The sequence below is a fragment of the Jaculus jaculus genome, chromosome 8 (assembly GCF_020740685.1).
Source record: "Jaculus jaculus isolate mJacJac1 chromosome 8, mJacJac1.mat.Y.cur, whole genome shotgun sequence".
NCBI lineage: Eukaryota > Metazoa > Chordata > Mammalia > Rodentia > Dipodidae > Jaculus > Jaculus jaculus.
In genome coordinates this window covers 100113499-100114404 of record NC_059109.1, presented here as the reverse complement: position 1 = coordinate 100114404, position 906 = coordinate 100113499, and the positions used below count along the sequence as shown (strand labels likewise).

The following is a 906-nucleotide window of genomic DNA, read 5'->3' as shown; positions in this document are numbered from 1 at the left end:
AAGGTATTAGGTGTGGCTCTTAAGACTCTCAGAGTATCTACAAAGATGTTCTTAGGGGTTGAGTTTCCCTGCTATAGGAGTATTCAAGCAGGCTGAGTGGAATAAAATACAGGTAGATTCTAAAATTTAACTAAACACTGTACACATTCAATCAAAAACAGCCCCGAGTATGTATGCAAGAGTAGTTATTATAGGTCGGACTGAGCGAGGGGACGCAACGGAGGCAGGTCGGAGCCGCTGCCGTCGCCATGACCCGCGGTAACCAGCGCGAGCTCGCCCGCCAGAAGAACATGAAAAAGCAGAGCGACTCTGTTAAGGGCAAGCGCCGAGATGATGGGCTTTCTGCTGCCGCCCGCAAGCAGAGGGACTCGGAGATCATGCAGCAGAAGCAGAAAAAGGCAAACGAGAAGAAGGAGGAACCCAAGTAGCTTTGTGGCTTCGTGTCCAACCCTCTTGCCCTTCGCCTGTGTGCCTGGAGCCAGTCCCACCATGCTCGCGTTTCCTCCTGTAGAGCTCACAGGTCCCAGCACCCATGGCATTCCCTTTGCCCTGAGTCTGCAGCGGGTCCCTTCTGTGCTTCCTTCCCCTCAGGTAGCCTCTCTCCCTCTGGGCCACTCCTGGGGGTGAGAGGGTTACCCCTTCCCGGTGTTTTTTATTCCTGTGGGGCACACCCCAAAGTATTAAAAGTAGCTTTGTAATTCCTTGAGCGCCTGGTTTGACTGGGGTTGGGTGGGAATGGGGATGGAGGAGTGACTGCCCTTTCCCAACAAAAGGGAAGAGCTCTTCAGATAGGTTTCTAAGAGTCTGTGCATATGTAGACTTAGAAACATCACAGAAGCAGCCTTTATTTTACTATGACAAGTACGAAAGCCTACCAGTTGTGTGGTAGAGGAATCCTTTTTAAGA

At 51.1% G+C, this 906-nt stretch overlaps 1 protein-coding gene across 1 annotated transcript; it reads left to right on the top strand.

Moving 5' to 3' along the window:
* The first annotated feature begins 200 nt into the window (after positions 1-200).
* On the top strand, positions 201-575 carry LOC123462980 (small EDRK-rich factor 2). The gene has a single exon (XM_045157749.1). The coding sequence runs from the start codon at positions 249-251 to the stop codon at positions 426-428; it is 180 nt and encodes a 59-aa protein (XP_045013684.1). The 5' UTR covers positions 201-248; the 3' UTR covers positions 429-575.
* Positions 576-906: the final 331 nt, after the last annotated feature.